At 44.1% G+C, this 21229-nt stretch overlaps 1 protein-coding gene across 1 annotated transcript in view; it reads right to left on the reverse strand.

The window, feature by feature from the left end:
* ERGIC1 (endoplasmic reticulum-golgi intermediate compartment 1) overlaps positions 1–20529 on the reverse strand; it is a 60932-nt gene extending 40403 nt beyond the window's left edge. Inside the window, exon 1 of the mRNA XM_064521022.1 lies at positions 20364–20529. Within this exon, the coding sequence (XP_064377092.1) occupies positions 20364–20383 (20 nt within the window). The 5' untranslated portion in view covers positions 20384–20529. The remainder of the gene's footprint in view (positions 1–20363) is intronic.
* Between the last annotated feature and the right edge of the window lie 700 nt (positions 20530–21229).

The following is a 21229-nucleotide window of genomic DNA, read 5'->3' on the forward strand; positions in this document are numbered from 1 at the left end:
ATGATGGCTACGCTGGCATGGTCAGGGAACAGAGAGAAAGCTCGGAGTTAAAGGACGATGAAAACTGCATGGGATTCAACGACAGCTTGAAGGGTATGTTTGTGACACACAGAGGGATTAGATCCCAGCTGTTAGTAGAGGGTGGAACCCCAAACAAAGCCCTAATTAATAACAAATAATTGTAATAAATAACTAAATCGAACAAACTTCTCATACAAATCTGTGAAAGTTGTCAAGAGTTACTGTAACAGGAAGCCTTAAGCCCCAAGAGATCCGAGATCTGTGAAAGCCACAATTCCTAACAGACCTAAGGGTTAAAATCTGATCAGCTTCTGGGCTCCACCAGGCAAACTTCTCTCCTTCTGCCATTACCTTCTTGCCTACATCACAGGGCTCAAAGCCATTTCAGGGGATCACTTAAACTGTCCTGGGAAGAGGGAAGAATGCAGATTAGGCATCACGGATGATTTGTAACGTATGAGGGAGGAGGCCATGGAGTTGTATGTATGGAGAGGGGAACAGGTTTTACTTGCCCTCAGGTCAGATATTCCTGCAAGAACCTGCAGTAAAAATTCAAATAAGCCTCAAAGTTCCCGCAGCACTGATCATTTGGAAGAATATCTATACTCCAGGAACAGAGAGGAACCTTGTGCTCTGTATCATAAAAGCTGCTTTACAGATTTCTGATACCGGCACATTCAAAGCAGTGGAAGATATTACTAACACTGGAGCAAAACTGGATGTTCGGAAAGGAAATTAATATCAGCCAGCTCATAACACCGTGAGGCACACCGTGTTACACTGAGAATATCCATTTTGGTATTCCTGTAGTCATATCCTAAATGACCATGAGATAAATTACGTTGCAGATTTACAGCATGTTCACTATTTCATAGTAACTGCTAAGTGAATTCTCTTAACCGGCAGTATTTGTAGCAGTCTTCCACTTTCACAGAGGGATACATTACTTCACACTTAGAAAGCAGGCACATGGGCAGTTTCCATAGGATGATTAGCATGTTATTTATAATATCTAGCTTTTGGCAACTGCTTTTCTGAGTAAAGGAAGAAAAGACTTGCAAGCAGAAGTAACATCTTTGAGTCAAATCAACCGACATAGTTGGAGGGTGAGAACAACAAGCTTTTCAACAGGAAAGCTCTTCCTTCAGGTCATGCATATCCTTATAAAGGGAGGGCTGGACCTTGCAATACTAGAACACCAGGCTAAAGATAGAAACAGGTGGTAATAAAAATAACAAAGCAAATTCTAGACACATCTAGTGTATCTACTGTCTTTTCTCTCAATGGAGAGCCCAGCTGCAACTGGGGGCGGGGGGGGGGAGGCTGTTTAATAATCTGACTTTCATCAGAACCAACATTCATAACTAACATCAGGGACTGCTACAATACTCTCTTTTTCATACCCTGTATTGAAAGGACATAACCAGAAACTCTCTCACCTCCTCGACTGAAATGTCAACCAACTGGTCAGACAACATTTTGAAGAGCAGTAGCACTAGGATGGTTCTTAAAAAGGCCCAGGCAGAGAATCTGCAAACGTCAGAACGATTAAATGAGGTGTGAGGCAGAACTATAGCCGTCTGATGGACAGATGGGCAACAGCTCTCAGAAACACAGAAATTGCGTGTTTCGTCTCATCTCCTTGCAGTTGCACAAGCGGATGGCAAGCTAAAATTGTGGACTGGCATGCCTCAGTGGAGCCAAACAAAAGGATGGCATATTTAAAGTGCTACTAAGTAACAGATGGACTTCAACACTGGAAGCCCAAACTATATCCAGACTAAGATGGGCTGTTGCTTTTCGAACATTCTTTCTTTCTATAGAGATATATGTTCTTCCTGTTCTGTTTTCAGGATTTCTTAGAGCTGTAGAAAGCATCGAAGTGCTTCAGCAGCCATAGTCAGATGCAGTACCACTCATGTGAATGGGACAGCCACAAACAGTTATGTCTGAGGCTGGCTAAGCGGAGGCAACGGTAGGTCAAACCCAACAGAATGAAGCAAGTTGACATCATCAGCCCTGGGGTGATTCCTGACTTTCCTTTCAAATCTATCTGATAGACAGTGCAACATGGGTGACAAAGGGGGCAGATGATGCCTACCCAAATACGTGGCTTTTCCTAGGGCGGGTACTTCCAATGGCTGCCCTGCAAACGGGGATGAATCCACTCCCTCAGCAGGAGCTGCCACAGGTAGCGCTTCCTGCCAGGGCATGTTTTATAAACACCTAAAAAGTTTCAAGCATCAGGATTTCTTGGAAATATTTCAGGAAGTGAAGTACTAAATACATTATTTCACTGAAGAGTACTACCTCCCTGAACAGACAAAGCCTGTCTGATATCCTTGGGGCCTGAAAGGGGCTTCAACAGCCAGAGAAGCCCACCCCACGGCCACAGTCATCACTACAAGCTACAGTTCAGTTCAAAGCACCCACGGCAGCCTATACACCTGTCCTTAGAACAAATTTTCCAGGAAACTATTCCTCTCTTAATAAATAAGGATCCTCTTCCCTATCGGGTACCGGATTATGCCAGCACGGCTTGGTAGCTTGCCACTGGCATGAGGTGGACTCTGCAGCTAAGATGACAACATTGATGAGATCCTTACCCTTGGAAACATATTTTCTAGAGTTTAGTTTTCCACTTACTATTGATTTTCCACTTACTATTGAGTTTACAATGAGTGTGAACCCATTAAAAATAATGTCAGAGACTCCATAATACATCATAGGAGACTAGTGGAAGTATTTCAAGATATGGAAACGGAGGTAGCTTATCACACTAGTAAGTTACAGATAAATGGATGAAGCATTTCAAAGACATTCTAGTGCTGCTTTCAAACTGCTGTAGGAAATCCCTTATAAGACGGGGGAAAAAAGATAGCACATAACTAAGTAGACTTTTAGGGAAGAAAGGGCTTGCCAACCTTTAATCTAACCTGAAAAGTTTCTTGTTCAGAGAAGATTCATATGTATCTAATTCTCATAGAGAAACATCAGGAGACTAGATTAAGCTCTGATAGAGGCTCTGTTTTTCAGAGCACGCAAAGCCACGTCTTTGCATTCTGAAGAGCCAAGCAAATATTACACTGACAGGCACGGCATGCGAATTTAAACAGACACACACATACAAAGCATTCCCCTCCACCCTTTGGGGCCTTTAAAAAACAAACGGTGCCATCCAGCTCCCTGCCAGCCATGAGTCAGGGCACCAAGATCTGGCTCACAGAGGAAACAAAGACAAGGCAAAGCGGAGCACGAAGAGCAGACGTGGTGGGAGCACAGGCAGACAGGGTCCTTCTGCACCACGCTGTCAGCAACCTGGCACTCGGGCAGCAGCCCAAGGTCCTATTCGCAGGGGTCATGCATGAGCTAAAACTGCTCTGAGCATTATTCTGTCCCAAGAGAGGGTCATAAAGTGCTATAGCAACATTTCTGTAAGATACTGTTACCTCTTTCATGAGCTTGAAGTAAAGAACTTGAGGCAATACAAGAAAGCAGTACTTGGAAGCAGCACTAACTAGACAGTGGCTAAAATCAAGCAGCTGTACAGCAAAGGGGAACCTTGACATCTCGAGGAGCTCATATCAGAGAAGGAGGAGCACAAAGGCCTCCTTCAGTTTGCAGCATTTATTGCACAGAGCAACACTCAAGCCTGCAGAGCCCTCACTGGCACAGGAAGAGGGAAGAAGGAAAGGGGAAATGCATTAGTCATGTTACCTAAGCCAGACTTTCAGAACTCAGCTCTGAAAGCTCAATAGTTTATAAATCTCCCTATAATCCTGATCCACTGTGTCAAGTCCTCAAAGAGAGAGGAGATGCTTTAGCATTGTCTGCAGTGCACTGAAAGTTAACTTTGGGGTGAGAAGCAGTGGAACATTTTCATGTACCTCTCTGCAAGGTCTGTTCTCACTGGGGGGACAGTTGGTTGCTTTGTAACTCTTGGGCTATATTTTAGATTATAGTTAACCCAGTAAAAGTGCAACACATTTACATATGGCACTCGGTCACAGAGCAGAAGGATTCTGCAAGTTGGCAGCAATGCTGACACCTGCAAACAGATTAATTTTCCTCCCTTTCCCCTCTTCAAATTATTCAGAAATGGAGTATTAATGCTTACAGAAGAGGAAAAAACATTTTTGTTCTTTAGGTGGACTATATTACTCCCAAGAAGAACTGAATATTGAAACATTAGTCTTCTTTTTGAAGCATACTGGCACTATGGTAGGTAGTTCTGTAGCACATACAGGAGGAGGAAGGTGCCCAGAGAACATGATCATTCAATTACAGCAAATTACATTTCTGATGTCAAAGATGATTAAAAAAAATTGGTATCAGGGCTGACATTCCACCTTTGGCAGGTCAATGACAGCATAATTACATCATGTCATCTTGTCTTAGCAGTAAGGGTCCACGGCTGTGATTCACACAGAAGAATGTGGGTGTTGAAATAACACTCAATTCTCCACCTCCTGTGTTAACCAGCTTTTAGAAGAGGCACCTATTTTTCAACGGATACCACATTTGAAGTTGAGGTCACTAATTCCTGGTGACATTACTCATTCTCAATAGCTAGTCCAGTGCACACTGAAAAAAACACCTCAATTTTACTACACATCAGTAGCTTTGAGATCTGTTCAAAAAAAAAAAAGAACTGAACTAGTCCTACTGAACCAATTTGCTTCGTTTACAAATAAGTCTACCTGAAGTGACTTGCACATACAGCATATTTTACAGCAAAAAATGTAAGTTCACTATTAAGTAAACCAAAGAATTGAAAATTCTACAGCAGATTTGACTAAACTGGACAAAGAGGGTATTATTAAGTACAGATACAAAAATGTTTTTTGTTTTGAAAATACTATAAAGACTATATTCAGCTACAGCAATAAGAAATTTGGAGAACTGCAGAGCCAATGCTTATTGCATATTCCAGCGTGCTGCAGGTTGGAGATCCAGGGCTGGAGAAGGGCTCATTCATTCTAAGCAGGCAGTGACACCTCTTCCATCGTAATCCATCACATAAAACAGTGTCTCCTGAAGAGAGGAAAAGGGTGTGGGGAGACCTCCCTAGGGCTTTCCAAGATACAAGGATAAGAAACCCCAGATAAGAAAAAGACAACTGCTGAAGCCTCGTAGTTTGAACTGTCCCAAAGGGTGTTTAGGGCCAGTTAAATCTACATCCCTGATTGCTTCCTTCTTGGTAAGACCCATCACTGCTCAGGGAAACAGAGAATCAAAAAAAAAAAAGAGAAAGGCAAGGCATCCGCTACATGTACCCAAACGCACGGGCTGTTTTTTTGAAGAAATGAAGCACATCTTCCCAGTCTAGCCGAGACCCTTCCTTGATCAACAAAACCACTCGCTCAATCATCATCCCAATTTTAGACTCTGCAGCACAACAGAGCAGAGAAATGAAACCCCATCTTCTGTGGCAGCCTGCAGGGCACTGATAGTCAGTATATCACTCAGATTTTTCCTGAGATTTTTACTGCCATTTGCAAAAACACAGTGGCTTCCCTCTTCTCACATAGTATTTACATATTTACAGTACAGGTTAGTTCACTCTCAAGACAGCTGAATAAGTCAGAAAACAGGAATAAGGCTGTCTTTTCAGAACCTCTTTGAAGGCAAGATTGCATCACTCTAAATCCACTGATCCATTTGCATACCTAGAAAGTAAGCTCTGTAACCTGGCACACAGCTGACGCTGAATTTGTAGGCCAAGCTACCTAGTCTACAACATAAAACAGGGTTAGGCTGCCCTTTTAACTACCACTTCATCCAAGGAGTGTTCCTCTGCCAACATGCAAGGGGATATAAGTTGGCTAAAACAGTTCTCAAAACTTGTTTCCCCTTGGGCTTCTGCCCATATGCTGGTGGATGTGCTTACCCAGTCTAACAGCAAGTAGCACAGTCCCTGCAAACTGTAGATAGACTGAAGTGCAATATTGTTGGTGGTGGTTTCTCCCATTTGTCAAGCCCTTCTTGCAAACCAAAGAAAAATGAGCTGGAGTATGGCTGCAGGTCTCAAATATCAGTAATTCAACAAGAATTCATTTTCTCCACACGTATGCCAACTCCTGACTAACCTAACAAAGAACATGCCCGTTTCTTACAAAGTCCGTTCATTAAGTACTTCTCAGCAACCCAGAGCGACAAGGCAGAAGAGAGAATTTCTACCATTACACACTGCACTTGCCATGTTCAAGTAGCACAGGCAGATTAGCTACATTAACTTCTAGAAAACTCATTCTTCGGAAAGAAAAAAAAAAGTGTCTTATGTCACAATAAGATCAAGCAGTTTATTTGATGATTAAACTGTTTTTTCCGGACGGGTAGGAAAACCGCAGCATGGTGCATTTGTAGGAGCAGATATGCACTCAAAACAAACAGCCACAGCCTTTGGCAGCCCAACCTATCCCAGCATTCATTTCATCTTCAGTGAGAGTCATCTTCAGGCAGCTCTGGCTGATAACAGGTTAGAAAGCATCTAGCGTCTTCTCTTCTTTGTGAGCATCTACCATTTAGACTTAAAATAAATTCATTTTAGGCTACATCCTTCTGAATAACACCATGCTCCTTAATCACTCCATGCAGCCTCTATAATTGCTCCATGTAGGCACTGGTGAATAGTCAACTAACAATTTCTATTCAGCTGTCACAGAAGAGAAATCATCTTTAATTTTGAGGAGGATTAATTTACCTTGGAGACAGGGACATAACCTTGGGATTTGTCACTCTACACACTCTTATTCTACCCTGTACTGTTACCTATCTGCCTCCTTCAAACACTTCTGTTTTATTGTTGTGTTACAGACATGATTCAGAGAGCAGAGATGGTTGGTTCAGTCAAGTCTGTCTGGTTCCCCACAGCAGCTATAGATCTGATGCACAGAGACAACCAGCTCTTCCCACAAGGCTTGTGTAGCCATACCTATTTTGAAGCTTGCCATTTCATGACAGAAGAGTTGCATTAGCAGTTTAGGAAATCAAGGTGGGGATAAAGTAGGGAGAGGAAAATGAGCAATTCTCCTCTCAACCTTACTTTAGGGAACACGTTCAAGTACCCATGAAGTGAGCCGGAACAGTGGCCCTGAAGATTTCAACTGGTCCATAGTACAGGCTACCGCACAACTTACTTTCCTCAAATTACTGCTGCTGCTACCACCTCTAGAAGATGCACCCTGAGAGGCAGCAGAGGAGCTTATGGACTATGGGTCATTCAACACTTGCTGCCATTAGGACTCTCAACCAAGAGGCCACTTAGAAGTTAGAATCCAGCCATTCGCTTTGCATAAAATGCTTCACCATTTATAAGTAGGACATGGGAAGCAGGAAGAAACACGGTCATTACAAATACAAGCTGGATTAAGTCCACCTGACATTAAAGAATGCGTGAATAGGCTCCATTTTCTCTCTCCAAGAAAACTGTAGCAGAGGTTGATGTTACAGAAGGGAGATCAGGGTTCAGTCACCGTGTTTCTTTCCGAAGCTTCTTTCTGCCCCACAAACATCAGTGTAACTCTGAGGTGGAAGGGGGAAAAAAAAAAAAAAAGTAAGATGCCACATCTACCCTGCTACCCTCTGTGTGAATTCATGGAATAAAAACGAATCTAGGAAGAGATCATTGTCAGAATAAGATCAGTCAGGCTGGAGACTAATGGCAGAAGGAGCACACCCTTCTTTTAGTCCCCAGGGTATTTCTAGAGGAACCTTCCCACCGAAGGCATGCTGTGCTGTGTCAAGTAGCATTTATAGCTTGGTGATACGCTGGCTGCTTGGACAAAGAGATGTCCATCACCTAACCAAAGCTTAAGAATCAGCAGTACAACGTGTGTAAGGGAAAACCTGGCTCCCCAACAGCTGGAGGTACTGCAGGATCTCTGCTCACGGAAGCATTTTGAAGGCTACACAAAGCAGCTCGGCAAATGGGCCAGGCTACAAAAGTGCTCACTGCAACACACACCAACTGCGCCCTCCTTCCACCTCCCCATCTTCCACACCAGCATACGAAGTAAAACAGATTCTCAGGCTGTAACTACTAAGACTGAGAAGGAAAGAAATTGCTGCCCCAGAACTTTAAATCTCAGTGCTTCTTTAATTGAGACAGACGTTAAAAAAAAGGAGAGAGAGAGAGAAATTACAAGGTACTAGAAAAAAAATTAGGAAGATATACAGAATACTACAATGCTACTAGGAGAGCAAAAGGTTTCTGAAAAAAAATCACTCAGCTAAGAGCTTAAAAAAAAAAAAAAAGAGTTGTTTAATAGGCAGCGACTGTTCCTCTGTTTCCTTGGGTCACTGCTCTGAAATAATGACTTTGGGACAATTCATCCTTGCTTTGTCAATAAGGCTGCCTTAACAGCCTTTGAACACCGGGCAGTAAGAGCAGGCCCAGCGATGCCAAGTGAACAGCAGGAGCTGCTGTGCATTCAACCACGGGTACTCATTGTGGTAGCGTTTAACCTCTTCGGAGGATGTTTAATTCTCAATAAAAACAAGCAGCCTTATGCATATGCCTTTACGCCACCAAACCCAGACAGGTACCTCTATCATGGAGCGTACCTTCCCAGCTTTGTTCTTGTCCACGAAGCACATCAGACACTCACAGTCAGATCTTTAAAAGCAAAGCTGTTACTTTCGTACAATGGACAAACCTAAAAACACCGATTTAGTTTTCACTGTGACTGTTCAAGCCGAGTGAAATGCAAAAGGTAGAACAAACAGCGCAGCTGAGTCAGGTTTGCACACATAGTGCTCTTTCAATTAATAAAAGACCGTCTACTTTAAAAAATAATAAAAAAAATCCCAGTCATCTGTTTGAACTTGAGGGGAGGGAGGGCTGTTTTTGTTCACAGTTGTTAAAACCATACCCAGAACTAATATGACCAAGATCAGAGAGAAAAAAGTTATTCTCTTTACTTGTTAAACTGATTTTATTTAACGGTGTAACAGCAGGCTGACTCCTAGGGTTTGCAGAGATGGCTTGAAAGACCAATTACCCCATTCCAGGTGCCTAAAAACAGAACGTGTGAAATAATCAAACAGTAAAGATGGTCCTGGAGAAGGGTTAGTATCTGGGACAAAGATGATAAAGGAACAAGTGGGGCAAGACTCCCCTCTGCCTAGTGACACAGAGAGGGGTTGGACAATATCGGGAACTCCCAGGAGAGAGGAGAGGAACACGTACACGACTGGACTGCTGACACTCAAGGAGACTACCCAGCATTTGCAGGCAGAATTGGATAGCCCAGATGTCTGAAAGCTGCTACAAAAAGTCAGAACTGGTCTGACCAGCAGTTTGGAGCAAATCTCTACATTAAAAAAGCAGGGGCTTGAGAGAAGATGCAATCTCCAAGTATGAGCACTAAAGACTCCTAAACAACAGAGAGAGGGAACCTGTCTGAAGTGCTGTATGGAGAGACTCCAGGAGCAAATAGAAAGTGCACTGATAAAATAGAGTAAATGAGACATACCCTGGAGGGAGAATATGCTGTTTCCAGCCTCTAGCCTGCCCAGGCTTCTTTCAGGAACAAAGGGAAGAGCTGAAGGAAGAAAACCTCCAATGTAATGTCATGATGCAAGAGGGTCTGTTTCTCTTGGGAACGTGGGAAAGAGCACTAAAGCCAAGCAACAAGATTTACAGAGTAACGCTTCTGTCAGAACTACTTCCCTCTTGGATTATTTTGTTTTGTTTTTAATTGGGGAAACTTCAAGAACGGTGTGTCTTTTCAAGTAAAACTTCTCTTACTGACTTTAAAAAAGCAGTGACTTCCAACTGCCTATGCTTATTCAGCTTCTGATGGCCCCTGCTGTACCCGTTCTGGACATCAACGCGGAATCATGTTCTACAAATCTGTTGGAGAGGAATTTCTCAACACTTGTAAATTCACTCTGAAACATATCTCATAGCAAATTGACAAATGCCTTATCCTAATATCTTTAGCATCCACCTGAAGCATTCCTTTTTCCCTTTTTAGGGAGAAATATTAGGATTTCAGAATGAAATCTTGAGCTTTCTTTAGAACCTGCTGCTTTTCTTCCCATCGTGAGGCAAGCGCCTGCTCTGACAACTCTGGAGGAACACTTAGCTCTTACATAACACAGCACAGATAAAAAGTAATTATTCCTCCGACAAAGTAGGTGCAATCTATCACCCCTGTTTTATAGAGTGAGAAACAATGAGAGGAAATCAGCAGGAGGGAAACAAAGTAGGAATTACTGACTCTGAATGCTTCGTTTTGCAATTGTCAATTCTTTGTTTGAACAAAATTTCTATATTTCCTCTCTGACGGCAGATGAGAACATAATGTGCAGAGAGCAGCTCAGGACAGCTCCTGGGACAGAGACACACTGTGATCCCGTGGACGCGATGCCAAAGGGGGAGCCAGCAGACCTGAATTCTGTTCCGCTCCCAGCACTGACTCACTGTGTAAATTTTGTGCCAGTCAATTAAATGTTTCTTCCTCAGCTTCTTCATTTTGCAGAGTGGCACCTGATGGCATTTGCCCACTCTTCATCATTGAAATCTACAGGAAGAAAGCTCCATAGAAGTATGAAGCATTACTGATCAAAGTCCCAACTTCTTTGAAGGTCCCTACAAGGAAAGCCCCACGAAGAGGGGTTCGTCAAAACAAATCAGACATGCGCTGCAGGAGCTGAGCCTTGCTTCAATAACACGGTTGTGCCTAGAGTGCATGTTTAACAATAATCTTGATCAGGAACAGTGTCCTGAATCGGGATCCAACCTCTGAAGCGTGTGTAAACCAAAATAAGTGATCTTGCTAATGTAAGTTTACACATGGAAAGTAAACACAGAACATGCAGCTGTCAAAGCTTGGCCCTGAATGCGAGTTCAAGATGCAAATATAGATTCAAAGTAGGACTAATAAACTGATACTTACAAACACCAACCAGTTATTAACACATTTTATAAGATGAACACCTGCGTAACAGCAGACAATACACAAACATCATTAAGCAATCAGCTAGTCCACATTTACATACAAAAGGTATTTGCACACATACTGCAGAGTCCAGTTTTAACGAATGAACTCTTAAGGCTTCAAAATTTCATTGAAAACTGTTATTCTTGAACTACTTTAAGCAAGTTCTGATAGGAAAGGGACAGGACAAGGAAGCTAATCTAGCTTATCAGTATTGCAAACAGATGGAGACTGGAATTTGCAAATTATGCACGACTGACATTTCACTCCTAACATCTCATCATTTTTCAAAGCATACTCCTCCAGCAGTTTTTTTTCCTTTGACCTGCTGACTCTCCACACTTTTAGGCCCAGAAGTGCAACACAGGAATAGGTTTCCTTGCCAGCCAGCTCCTCCCTCTTAATTCCAGTTCCAAGAACATAATGAAACTAACAGAGGAAGTTTCTGAAACGAGGAGGAGTACTAAGAACAAGCAAACAAGGTTAGCCATGAGCTCCGTCACTTGTTATATAATCCAGCCCTTGGGTAACTGGATGTTTGGAGAAAGGGGCCGAGAGAACCCGCTGCTGCTCCTCAGCAGTTTCTGTGGCATTATGTCATCTGGTCTTCAGGTTCGTACAGGGAAGATTTTGTACAGAAAAAACAGCAAAACCATTTACTTCTAGGACAAAAGACTATGAACTCCCACAACACAAGAGAGCCACAAAACACTGAATAGTTTCTGCTCCCGATTAAATTGATTTCTTTCCAAGAGCTGGTTCTCCCCTGTTTTCCCCCTTCTGCCAGCCTCCCTCGCTCCGTTACACCGTCCCACATCGCACCTTTTTGTCAACCATGTTCTAAATTTTGTTCTCCTACTCTTTCAGCATGCGAGGAGCTCACTCTCTATCAGCTGGGAACATACAGCAATTGCTGTTTCTGAACTGTGCCAAAAGTGCAAACTATTTGCTGATGCCACTGCAAAATGGAAGACAGGAAGCCGTACAACACACTTTTCTCAAAATAAAGCGTTAGGCACAAACATATTTCAAAAGTAATTAGGAAGAGGAAAGTATTTATAATCCTATACACTCAATGGTGGATTCTTGCCAACAAGCATTTTACTTCCTTTTAGGCAGTGAGGCAGGTGTCAAAATGAAGGATGGAAGAAAAATATATTTTTAATAAAGTGAACAAACTATACTCTGCTTCATCAAAACAGGAGCAAAATGTCATGAAGAAAAAATGTTCAAGTAAGGGGACTGGTATTTAAAGGCACCCAGCCCTTTGCTGGCCTGAAAGTGAGACACTGTCCTTCTGAGTGGTAGTGCCATATTTTGGAGATCAAAAGGAGAGGATAGAGAAAGAGAGGAGGGGGAACAGAGTTAAACATATACAGCTGCACCCCAAAGTAAATAAACCACTCAGATGCTTGAATGTTTTAAGGAAATCACAACCCTTCTTGTCTTGGATCCCCTCATCCTCCTTAAGCTCAGGGATTCTTGCTCCTTGCAGCTCCCCAGCCCATCCCAGCACCTCCTGCCATGGCATCCCCCCCCCACACTTCTTCCACCCCATCCCTCATCCAGTCCCTCCTGTGGGAATTTCCCTCCCTCTGCCAATTCTAGACCTGCCCAACTCACAGTTTCTCCACCTCCTGCCATGCTCCTCCAGCTCCATCTTGCTGCACAAGACTCCTGCCAACTCCAAATACTGCCAGGGCTGCCGGCCTCAGCAGCCAGTGCCCTGAACACATCCCTCTTGTCCTCGGCCCTCCCTGCAGAAGCAAAGGCCTGATCTCTAGCAGACAGTTAACCAAACTCAAACTTGGACTGTAATTCCCAAGAAATCACCTACACAGAATTCAAAGCAAAACCAGGACACATCTGTGGGGAAAAAAGGGAAGCAATATAGCCTTAGGCAAGATTTTCCACATAGCTTTTCCCACAGCTTCTAGGAACCACAAAACATTAAAACTCCGTTGCTGCCCTGTGCTGCAGAACCCCTCGAAACACCTTCCTGTGAGATTAATGTAGCATCAGAACCTTGTAGCTTTTATTTGTGGAAGCTGCTTTCTGAAAGGTTTATGTCCCAGCTGCACTAGGACAGCACATAAACTAGATATCTGCTCTAAGCACCTCTAGATTTCCCCAAACAGCATGAGCAAACATAACCCCTGGCAAAAAACAGGGAGGTGGAGGAGAAAAAAAGGCAGCGAAGAAAATAGTTCCATCTTCATAAGGCTTCTCCCAAAAGCACACAGTCCCATCCACACTCCACCGCATGACAAAAATACTTCTCTAGAGCAAACAGGTGGACTCCTAAAATTCTGCTAGGCCCAACACCTCATGCTGGACCAGGCCAAAAAAGCCACAAGAGATGCAGACAAAGATGCCAGAGAAAAACCGTTCAACCGCTGCTTTGCAAAGTGAAAGAGCAAAGTACACAAACTCCTTGACACAAACAAGGTAACTGAGGCTCAGAGAGGAGCTGCTACTTTCCTGAGGCCAAAAACAGTTGAGAAGAGGAGAAACCTAACTTGAGAGATTAGACAACAGGGTTCACTGGTGTACACACAAACACCACATGGAAGTCTTCCCTCTTCTCCAAAGCAAAATGGAGCCATTTTTTACAGGACAACAGTCATTCCTAACACACAAGATTTAGGGGAAAAAAATGTGCTGTTTTCCAGAGCAACCAACGGGGACCCAAATATTGTACCATACCAGTATCTAGTCGATGAATCTCAACAAACCTGCAGTGACCAGTTCAGATTCTCCTGTTTATATTCCAGTCTGAGGGAAGAGAAGAGAATTTCTGTACGTGCTTCTACGGCTTAGTACTGTTTTCCAGTTGCACAGAATTGTATTACCTACAAGCGGATACAGCTCAAACCTGGCTTTCAAGTGAGGTTCCTGGTTTTGACTCAGTTTTCAAGAAACATCTATAATGATGCTACCTCCACTAGAAAAATGCGACCAATGCAGACAGAGGAAAGAGCTGCAGCTTATGGTTGGCACCAGGTTTACCTGTCCTTATCAGTCAAGATACAAGTTGTTATAATCCACCAGCCAGGTTCAGGTTTTAGTTCGGTAGGGTCACATTCAATTTAGAGCAACGTGGAATCAGAGCGAGATTCTGAGACTTCACCTTTATTAGAAACCACAAAGTCATAGTTACATTACTGGTTGCACTGGTGTTCCAGTGGTCTCTCCAGCCTCATTTTATCCAAAGCACTGACTGGCCTGTGGAAAGGGACGGCAGTCAGGGACGCAAGTGATCTGCCTCTGCCTTCAACTATCAAACAAACACCAAGCAATCACGACTGCTGAAATACTGTTAGTAGTTATGTATGCCTGTCCACATTAACATAGCATTTTGAAGTGAGATTCTTCCATGAAACTAATCTGTCTTTCTGTCTTCTTTGGAATAAACTAGATAACAATTCATTTTGGAAACATCCTTAAAAAAAAAAACCACACACACAATTCAAATGCAGCCAATCACAGTGTAAGATTTGTAGCATAGACAGTGACAAGATTGTTAATAGTTTTTTGGCAGAAAAAGCTTTCCATTTTGGGGGCATTTGGCTTAGTACAGGAACACCTGGCCCATACTCTAGGGCTCGTGTTTGGAGAGAAGGAAAAAAAAAAAAAAAAGATGATGATTCCACCATCCCTTCTTACATTGCAAGTCTATTCTTTCCTCCCCAACTCCACCTTTTGAAGTATGTACCTAAAAAATACACAGGCGTATACACATACACAAATCAAAAAACAAGCTCAAAAACTTCCACAGCTTCTCACTCCATGCTCATGGTAGTGCTTCAAGTCTTTGTTTACTGTGTGATTCAATTATTTTCATAGCAATGAACTATGATGCCATGGAGAAAGCATCTGTGTCATCAACAAGCGAGCAGGGCAAGACAGTTAAGCTCAAGAAGGAAGAATACAAAACTTTCTTACGAACCCAGACCTTAATACTGCTGTACTTACTCAGCAAAAGTTTTCTATCCCAATCATGTTTTAAGAGAAATAATGTCTTAAGGAGAATTACGAAGAAATATTTACACACATACACTCTACGTAGAATCCTTTATCTGTGGAATAAAAAGTCTCTCTCTGTACAACTCTGCACGACCATCTGACTGCTATGACTACAGAATAATTTTTCAGGTGCCCTCAAAGGGCTATTGTTGAAGCCGAGTTAGTCATGGTACTGCCTGGCACCAAAATCAACGTTGGTAATTACATAAGATAGCAGCAATACCATGTGGAGCGCTTGTTTACTGGGGACATTGCACAACGTGCAATGGAAGTGGAACATGCTTGCCAGACATGACTGCATTTTAATATGAAAACATGCCTGCACAGTTACCGTGCCCACTGAAGTGGTCAGCTTTCATTTCAGTACCTACCAGAGAAAGAACAGGCCCCTGCGGAGTGTAAAGAGACAACTACCTAACCAACACACAACAACGTCGCAGTCATAAATGTGTAAATTAGGTTACGAAGTGACAGCTTCCAACTAAATCACACCCAGGATTTGGGACTTCTGAGCAAAATTGTTGTGTGAGTGGCAAAACTTACGGCTGTGGAAGTCAGCATGACCACACAGAGTTTAGTAGAGGGCCCATGCAAAGCTTTTTGCTGTGACACCGCTACGCACAAACAACGAAGCACAACTCAGCTAATCAGACAAAACTGTACAAGCTGGCCTTGGCTGTTTGCTCTGCTCTCTTGTCCTTCCGTGGCTTCGGCCAACAACATTTACCGGCTGCCATCAACAGCGTGTATGCTCTACACAAGAGGCACCACGAGCTCATTTGGAAAGTAAGTTCAGGGAGTAATTTTGCCAAATGAACTACTGCGTATTAAGGCAGCTAGTCAAACAACGTGCTGAGAGAGAACAAACGGGCGGATGGAGCCCAGCATATCACAGTCTGATGAGAATCGCAGAGCTGTCTGAGACTTCGCAAAGAGAGTCCAAATTAAAGTCCTGAACAAATATGTACATTTCCACTGACATTTGATATTTATTAGGCAGTGCCAAAGCATGGTTTAGTCACCATCTCTGCGTTGTTACTGGCAAACGTTCGCACATAAGCTGAACAGCTCCCGGACGAGCAAAGCGAAAACTGAGGGGTTACAGAAGGATTTTAAGTCTTGACCCTCACAAACTTGTCAAAAGGAAAATGATAGGATTACTAAAGTGAGCTTTGCTCCTTCTCTTTGAAAGCCTGAAGACTAAAACAAAGCTATTTTCATTAGATCCACAAATGAATGAGAAATTATTGTTCAAGAAGGTGCTTAGTTTGGAAAAGATTTTTCTCTTTAAGACTCCTAATCGCCTACAACCTACCGGTTTGACCTTACTAATCCGGTAGGGAATCGAAGGAGGAAAAACAGACCTCGCTAACATTGCTGAAGCAATCTCTATCACCAGTTTCCCAACTATCCGGATGGCCTGAGCAGGAGTTGTGATGGCTAATAGGCAAGCTGCTAGGTCTGAACTAAAAGCATTCACACAAGTGCTGCCTCTCCTAAAAACAGTAACATTGAAAGTATGTCAGCTTTGGTTAAGACTGGACAAATCGATTTAGAAAAGACAAATAGGAACCAAAGCAAAGACCTGCCTGCCCATCTCCCAAAGCAACAAAAAAGTTGTTTAGATTTGAATCAGAATACCTACGTAAAAAATATCATTTATCACAGACGTGCCAAGAACCAGCTGAATACGGAGCCCCATTGTACTGCACGCTATGGAGATGGAGTAAGGACTTCCGATCTAAATCGGCATTTACATCTAAATCCCTTGTAAGCCTGGCTCCTTCCCCATGACCTCCAAAATCCACGCATAACACAGTGGCAATAACAGTACTTCATTCAGGTTATCAAGCAGTAAGGAGGAAAAAAACTCTGAAAAACAGCATGATGATTAAATAAATTCTGAACTGCTCAGTTAAATACAAAAATAAGGATTCATAGATATGAATCTATGTCAAAAAAGCGGTCAAGGCACAACTGAGAATTGCTCACAATTAGAACAAAAACTTGATTTCGGACTGGTCTATTTTGGTTTTTCCTCAATCAGTTAATGCTACCAAAATAGTTCAGAAGTTTCCATAGCTGCTAAAAAGCCATCAGTAACTCTTTCATGCAAATAGGCAGAGGCCAAAAAAAGCCACCAGATTCAAGAGCAACAGAACTTGCAGCAAGGTTTCTCTCTACCACGTCCATCTGCAGTGCACAGGCACTCTCCTATTTTTTACTTCTGTAACTCTCAACAACAGAGCAGTCTAAATTTTGGTGTTGCTGCTCACTACAGGTAACTGGACCACACAATGTACAAGAAGCTTTTTGGCCACTGCACTCAAGATGACCCAGACTTACAGTTTAATCTAATTAGGATTTTAACACCCACAGAAGCTGAAAGTACGCAGGTGACACTGAGTCGTAAAGGCCCGAGGGGGAAGTACCCTTCCAGCTCCAGCTGTGTGCCTCAAAATCCCCAACCAGCAAGATGTAGCACTGCTTTGATGACACAAATTGTAACAAACCAAGGGGAGAGGCAAGAGGCAGAAACCTGTAACTCCCTTGCGGCCAAATATGTTTTTAAAATAAGAAAGTATCAGGACATCTGGAAATACAAACTGATTTAGTAGCTCTGTAGAAGGGCAGGTGTCTCACAACATGCCTTGAGCAGACCTGTACCAAACATTCCCACTGGGAAACTAAAAACTTAATTGCTTACCAACACCACAACAGGATTGTAGAGATTAGTGTGTATGAAATGCTTGGAAAAATGAAAAGCACTAAGAGTACTAAGTATTATTAAAACTAAAGATACTTAGGACAGAACAATTGTTTATTCACTTTTGATTACTTTACATGAAGGCATTCTTTTTTAAAAATGCATTTAGTCTAGCAAAAGGAACCATTGATAAGCCAAGAAAACACAAGTTCTACAGAAAAAAAGCAGTACAGTACAAACAGACTCCCGGTGAGACAACTTCCAGGAAACAGGCAAGAGGCATGTTCAAGCTCTTTGTGTTCTTTAGTCTCCTCAAATTTGAACCCACAAGTCTAGGAGATAGGACAGAGATTTAGTCAAGTGGCCAGAAATGCTCTGAGTTTTAGTTGGTGAAGAATAGTGATTTTTTTGTCCACAGTTTACCTTCTTTGCTTATCATTTGTGCCTCTATTTTCTCCAGATGAGACTGTGGCCACCTATTCTTCCTAGAGCTATGCTGTGTGGGAACAGTGCACAAGAGTCCCAAACTTTTGGCTGGTCTACTCAAACATGCTAGCCTCATCTCTGCAACCAGTGCTAGCTGTCAATGTCTTGCCACTCCAAAAATATCAAAAATAAACACTCAAATGAGGGGAGAATACAGCAAAAAAAGAATTTGCCTTCCCGAATGCCTGAGGGTAGCAGTTGGAGACAGCGGGGATTTCTGTGGATGCATTAGTGACGGAGACCTGTGAAGTCTGTGGCCTCCAGAATTCCAGAAGAATCCAATACCTTTCCACTTGGTAGCTCCAAATTTTGGACTCTAGGAGATATAGAGGGCCAATTTAAGAAGTCTCTAACAATTCAACTCTCTAATGATACATAGGCATAACACACGCTTTAAAGTGTGTGCTAAAGCCAGGGAGCCAAACTGTCTGACAAAAAGAACATCAAGTTCAAATCTCGGAAAGAAAATTGTTGCATTTTACATGACAAAAAACATTACATCCTCATTCAAAAACATACTGAAGATGATAACTTTATTTTTCCAAGAGTATCGTACTGCAGGTTGTACAATTGTCAGGAAGCAACTGTAACTTTTTAATACATGCATCATTGTTTACCTATGACAGTAAAATTTTCCAGTCTCAACAGATTTCGTTTCACTGACTGCACAATGAACAAAAATCACAGCAGCTAAAACGCAATCTCTAACCTTTCCAAAAATTTTGGTCCTGAAGTCTGTCCATGCTGCTAAAATGGGAAAACTATCCTGTTTATCGCATGTGACAATAATTGCTATGTACATAAAAATATGAAGCTCTTGGCTATACTAACTGCACACCTCTGAAATTTTTTCTTTGCAGAAGAGCTGAACTTGATGAAGTTTATATTATTTGAGAGAGTGCTTTGAAGTATCTATTTCTATCCCTCCAATCTGATGACTTACTTGCAACTATGAATCTTTAAAACACAGATCTGAACTGATACTGCTATGTTTTTGTAACTCATTAATGCAAACTGTAACTCAGCTTTTACTTAATATCTTTGTTCCATTCAAAAGTGAAGCATTAGTTCTCTTAAGATAATTATTCTTTGTGAGCCTGTGTCTCCACGTGCAGAGATTGAGGCTTGAGACTCAACAAAAATTACATTTTCAAAGCCACCTGAAATACATTTTGTCTGCTGTTACAAAGTGACAGCTACAACCAGGCTCCCTTTTTGTTGGTGTGTTCTACAAGTCTGAAAATAGATGGCAACAAGATTTGCAGCTGGCAAAATGTCTCCAAAGCTGAGAAGATTATTTTTTCTACCAAATTTTATACAAAAGCAGAAACAGGGCTCTGGGCCTTGGATCCCACATGATCCAGCAGATGCTGTTCCCAGCTCCAGCAAGTTCTTTCATTCAGAAGCAACTGCCTCCATGTTCAATAGTGCCCCACGGATCACATACAAGATCCTGTTAGCCTGTATAAATGAGAGGCCTGGTTTAGAATTACAGTAAAAAGAGACAATACAACTTTTACTTGGGAGAACTAAAAAAGTGCAATACTACCAGTTCCTCCGCTCATCTCAAAGGAGGGCAAACACACGGTTCGCAATGGCCCTACACGAGAAGCATTGGCCAACAGCTGTGTTTCTCAAATCCCAAAAACTTGCTATGTGTTTTTTACTGTAATTCTAGTGCTCTGGTGAAACCCACGTGAGAAAACCTATCTGTACGTTTTTTTGTGTGACGCCTCGGAATTTGGAAAGCCAAAAATATGGATCAGGAATGGTGTAAAAGCACTAAAAATTAACCTGCGGTTATGATTTCAGCTCCGTGTTGGTCAAAGTGCTGGTGGGGGGCGGGGGGGCCTTTTCGGTTTTGCCGGGGAGGCTGGAAGGGGCCGCTGCGGCCTCAGCCCAGGCAAAACCCTCTGAACTTACGCTGCCGGGAGAGGCGCCCCCGCAGCCCGGCGCGGCAGGCCCGGCCCCAGGGCCCCGCCGCCCGCCTCCCCCTCCGCACCCCGGCGTTACACAACCGCGATTAGGGAGCGGGCGCAGCCCCTGCACCGCCCCGGCCCCCGCAACCCTCCCCGCGCTTCCCCCGCGCCGCGGCGGGCCCGGCCCGCGCCGCGCCCCGACACCGAGCGCGGCGGGACCCGCGGGCGGCGGCGGGACCCGCGCCGGGCCGCACTCACCTCCTGAAGTCAAAGGGCATGTTGGTGGCGGCGGCCGCAGGCTGCGGGCCCGGCCCAGCCCGGCCCGGCTCGGCTCCCCGCCTCGCTGCCGCCGGCTGCGGGCCCAGGAAGTGACGGCCCCGCCGCCGCGCAGCACCAGCCCATTGGGCGGCCGGCGCCGGCCGCTGCTTCCGCCGCCGGGTTAAGGGCAGCGGCGGGAGCCGCAGCGCTGCGGGACGCGGCCTGGCCCGGCCCGGCCTGGCCTGGGGGCGCGAGGGTCTCCTCAGTGTCCCCCAGCTCTGAGGGTCCCCTCAGTACCCTACAGCTATGGGGCCCTCCCTTAGTGCCCCACAAGCACAAAGATCCCCTTCAGCACCTCATGGCCCCAAGGGTCTCCTCAGCACCCCACAGCTATGCCCCCCCCCCCAGCGCCCCACAGCCCCGAGGGTCTCCTCAGCACCCCACAGCCACAAGGACCCCCTTCAGCACCTCATGGCCCCGAGGATTCCCTCATTGCCCCAAAGCTTTGAGGACCTCCCTCACCACCCTATGGATCTAAGGGTCCTGGCAGCTATGAGGACCTCCCTCGGCACCCCACAGCCCTGAGGGTCTCCTCAGCACCCCACAGCCCTGAGGGTCTCCTCAGCACTTGACAGCCACAAGGGTCTCCTCAGCGCCCCATAGCCTCAAAGGCCCCCTCAGTGCCCCACAGCTATGAGAACCCCTCACAGCACCTCATGGCCCCAAGGGTTTCCTCAAGGCCCCAAACTTTTGAGGACCTCCCTCAGCACCCTACGGATCCAAGGGTCCCTCGGCACCCCACAGCCCTGAGCAGCCACAGCACCTCACAGCCCTGAGGGCCTGAGGCCACCTTGGCAGAGCAAGGG

Source organism: Dromaius novaehollandiae, chromosome 15 (genome assembly GCF_036370855.1).
Source record: "Dromaius novaehollandiae isolate bDroNov1 chromosome 15, bDroNov1.hap1, whole genome shotgun sequence".
NCBI classification, from domain to species: Eukaryota; Metazoa; Chordata; class Aves; order Casuariiformes; family Dromaiidae; genus Dromaius; species Dromaius novaehollandiae.